At 40.9% G+C, this 3,035-nt stretch overlaps 1 protein-coding gene across 1 annotated transcript; it reads left to right on the forward strand.

Moving 5' to 3' along the window:
* Nucleotides 1-4: 4 nt before the first annotated feature.
* LOC102307740 (GTPase IMAP family member 4-like) lies at nt 5-2,320 on the forward strand (the record flags this gene model as incomplete). The annotated part of the gene is made up of 1 exon (XM_042214662.1): nt 5-2,320. A coding segment is annotated over one exon (1,538 nt), but the record flags the coding sequence as incomplete, so codon positions are not given.
* Between the last annotated feature and the right edge of the window lie 715 nt (nt 2,321-3,035).

The following is a 3,035-nucleotide window of genomic DNA, read 5'->3' on the forward strand; positions in this document are numbered from 1 at the left end:
TCAGGAAACACCATCCTTGGAAGAAAAGTGTTTAAAGCCAAGTCGAGTCAAGAATCGGTCACCAAGTGTTGTCAGAAAGAACAGGGTGAAGTGGACGGTCGTCCTGTTGTTGTGGTCGACACTCCTGGTCTGTTTGACTCGACTTTGTCACGTGAAGAAGTTCATGAGGAGACGGTGAAATTTATGACCTGCCTGGCTCCAGGACCACACGTCTTCCTGTTGGTGTTACAGGTTGGTCGACTTACACCAGAGGAGAAGGAGACTCTGAAACTCATCCAGGAAGGATTTGGGAAGAATTCAGAAAAGTTCACCATCATTCTTTTTACAAGAGGAGATTCATTAAAACAAGACAACCTGTCCATTGAAGAATACATTAGAGATGAATGCAATGACTCCTTTAAGAAGCTGATCTCTGAGTGCGGAGAAAGATACCATGTCTTCAATAACTATGATGAAGAAAATCGGACACAAGTCAGTGAGCTGATAACAAAGATTGACACCATGGTGAAGGACAATGGGGGATCTTTTTATACCAATGAGATGCTGCAAGAGGCTGAAGCAGCGATTAAAAAAGAAGTGCAGAGGATCTTAAAAGAGAAGGAAGAAGAGATGAAGAGACAGATTGAGGACCTGGAAAGAAAACATGAGGAAGAAAAACAAGCCATGAAATTAAAAATGAAAGAACAGAGTGCTAAAATAAACCTGGAGATTCAACAGAAAAACAAAAAACTCGAGGAAATGGAGGAAAAACTGGAGAATGAGCAAAGCGAGAAGAAGAAAGCACAAGAAAAAAGAGAAAAAGAAGAAACCAAATGGAAACTGGAGAAAAGTGAATGGGAGGAAAAACTTTCTGCATTAGAGAAATCAAAGTCTGAATCAGAACAGGAGCTACAGCAGCGTAGAGAGGCGATGATAATGGAACATACGGTCCGGGAGAAGGATCGGGTAGACTGGTTGGAAAAACTAATACAGGAAGAACAAAAGAGAAAACAAAATGAGCAAAGACTTAGAGATGAATATGAGAATGTAAAAAAAGAGTGTGAAATGAAAAGAAAAGAGGATGAAACTAGAAAAGAAAATGAGGCAAAAGAACGTAAGGAATTAAAAGACAGCTATAAGAAAAAGCTGGACAATCTGAAGATGAAGTATGAGGAAGAAGCCAGAAAGCAAGCAGAGGAGTTCAACGAATTCAAAGAGAAATACACCAAAGACTTTGCAGCTCAGAAGGAAGAGCATGAGAAACAAATGAAAGACAAAGATGAGAAGTATGACCTGTTAAAGGCCCTAAAAGCCCACTATGAAAAAGAAAGCAGAGAAAAACATTGTGCGCAAATCAACGACTTTGTTAAATGTGTGACCAAAAACAGGGAAAATGTCCCAAAAATAAACGACTTGTTGACAAGACAACAGAACCAAATAAAACTTGCAAACAATCAGGAAGAAAAAGAAAACCTGCAGAAAATTCATGACACCGAAATAAGTAACATGATAGAGAAACTTCTGAATGAAGTTGAGACAAAATCTTCTTGCAGCATATTGTGAGATGAACCTAAAGCATTACAGAAGACAGACACGCAGGACCAATAGAATATATATGCAAGGAGTATTTGAATGACATTGATAAATAGAAATGAATAGTGGTTGTTTGAGACAGCATCAAAATGACAAATTTACAGGGAAAAAGTGGTCCTAATACACTGTGCTGAGGTCAAAACTGATTGATTACTTTAATAATCTTGTGGATTGTGTCCCGCTGTACGACAAATTTCATATTAATAGCTTAAAGATATAGGCATTTTATTTTCTGTTTAAAACATCCACAACAAAAGAAACAAATATAAAAACATTTTCATCCAGATCAATGGGTTGTTTTCTTTTGAATGGGTCTGGTTCATGATACCGTCTCTTTAAAGCCCGGATGCTTAATTTGCTGATCACAAGTATTTCTTTGTTGCTAAATCCAATTTAGAAGTATAATTTAATTAGGTCATCTCATTTTGGCGTAGTGCACAGTAAACCTCATGTGCTGAGTGATGAATATCCTTGACCAAAAATTGCATTTTCCAACTTATTCCTGGCAAATTCGCCCTTTTTCCTTACAGATTCTCCCATATTTTCTTCTACATTTGTCACTTTAATGTTCGAAATTTGAAGTTATTTCTCAGAATATTATATTATATTGGTCCTGTGGTTGCCACACCTCCTTCTCGTCCACGCCTAGCATGGCTGGCTTTTCCACAGTCATCTCCTGAACATCACCGGCCATGTTCCAGGCCGCTGGCTAGACGTCATCATCGTCGTGGCCGGCTTCCGGACCAGCTCTGTCGCCTGCGCCACTGCCACTTTTCATGTGGTCGTGCCCCCTGACTTAATCTGTAGACTGTTGTGCCGCCACCCGCTGGGTCGGCCTCCTGAACTGTTTTTGAACTGCTCCAGTTTTTTTGTGGCTGTTTTGTTTTCAAACTCTTTGGATGTGTGAGTTCCTGTTTTATTTTGTAGGTCTGTGTCTCTCATCAGTGTTTCTAGTTTCGCTTCCCCTTGTCTTGTTATGTCTAATTTATCCGAGCCGTGTCTCCCCTCTGTTTCCCATTCCCTGATTGCCCTGTGTGTATTTAAGCCCTGTGTTTTCTTGTGTGCGTGGCTGGTTCGTCTGCGTATCTCCCTCTGTCATCCTGTGTACTTCCCCTGTGTTGTTTCCCTGCATCATCCAGTAAATTCTCCCTGCACTGTTCTCCCTGGAAGTTGCCTTCTCTCGTGTTCGGGTTTGTTGTTTAGGTTTTAGTTTTCCCAGTATAGTTTATTTCTAAGTTCTGTTTTTCACCACTCTCACCTTTTGTTTGTTATTCACGTGTGTTCAGTCTCAATAAAGCCCTCTCACTTCACTGCATATCCACATCTTGGGTCCTTTGTTAAATTCTACATCATCTGCTTTCTTCCCTCCCCATCCTCAGCTGCCTCCCTATTCCCGCTCTACCACACCCACCCACACACGCAGGGCTTGGGGTGCAGGTATGTCACCAGGGTGCAGGGGAGGC

Source organism: Haplochromis burtoni, unplaced genomic scaffold, assembly GCF_018398535.1.
Source record: "Haplochromis burtoni strain Fernald_Lab_line unplaced genomic scaffold, NCSU_Asbu1 Contig_597, whole genome shotgun sequence".
Classification (NCBI taxonomy): Eukaryota; Metazoa; Chordata; class Actinopteri; order Cichliformes; family Cichlidae; genus Haplochromis; species Haplochromis burtoni.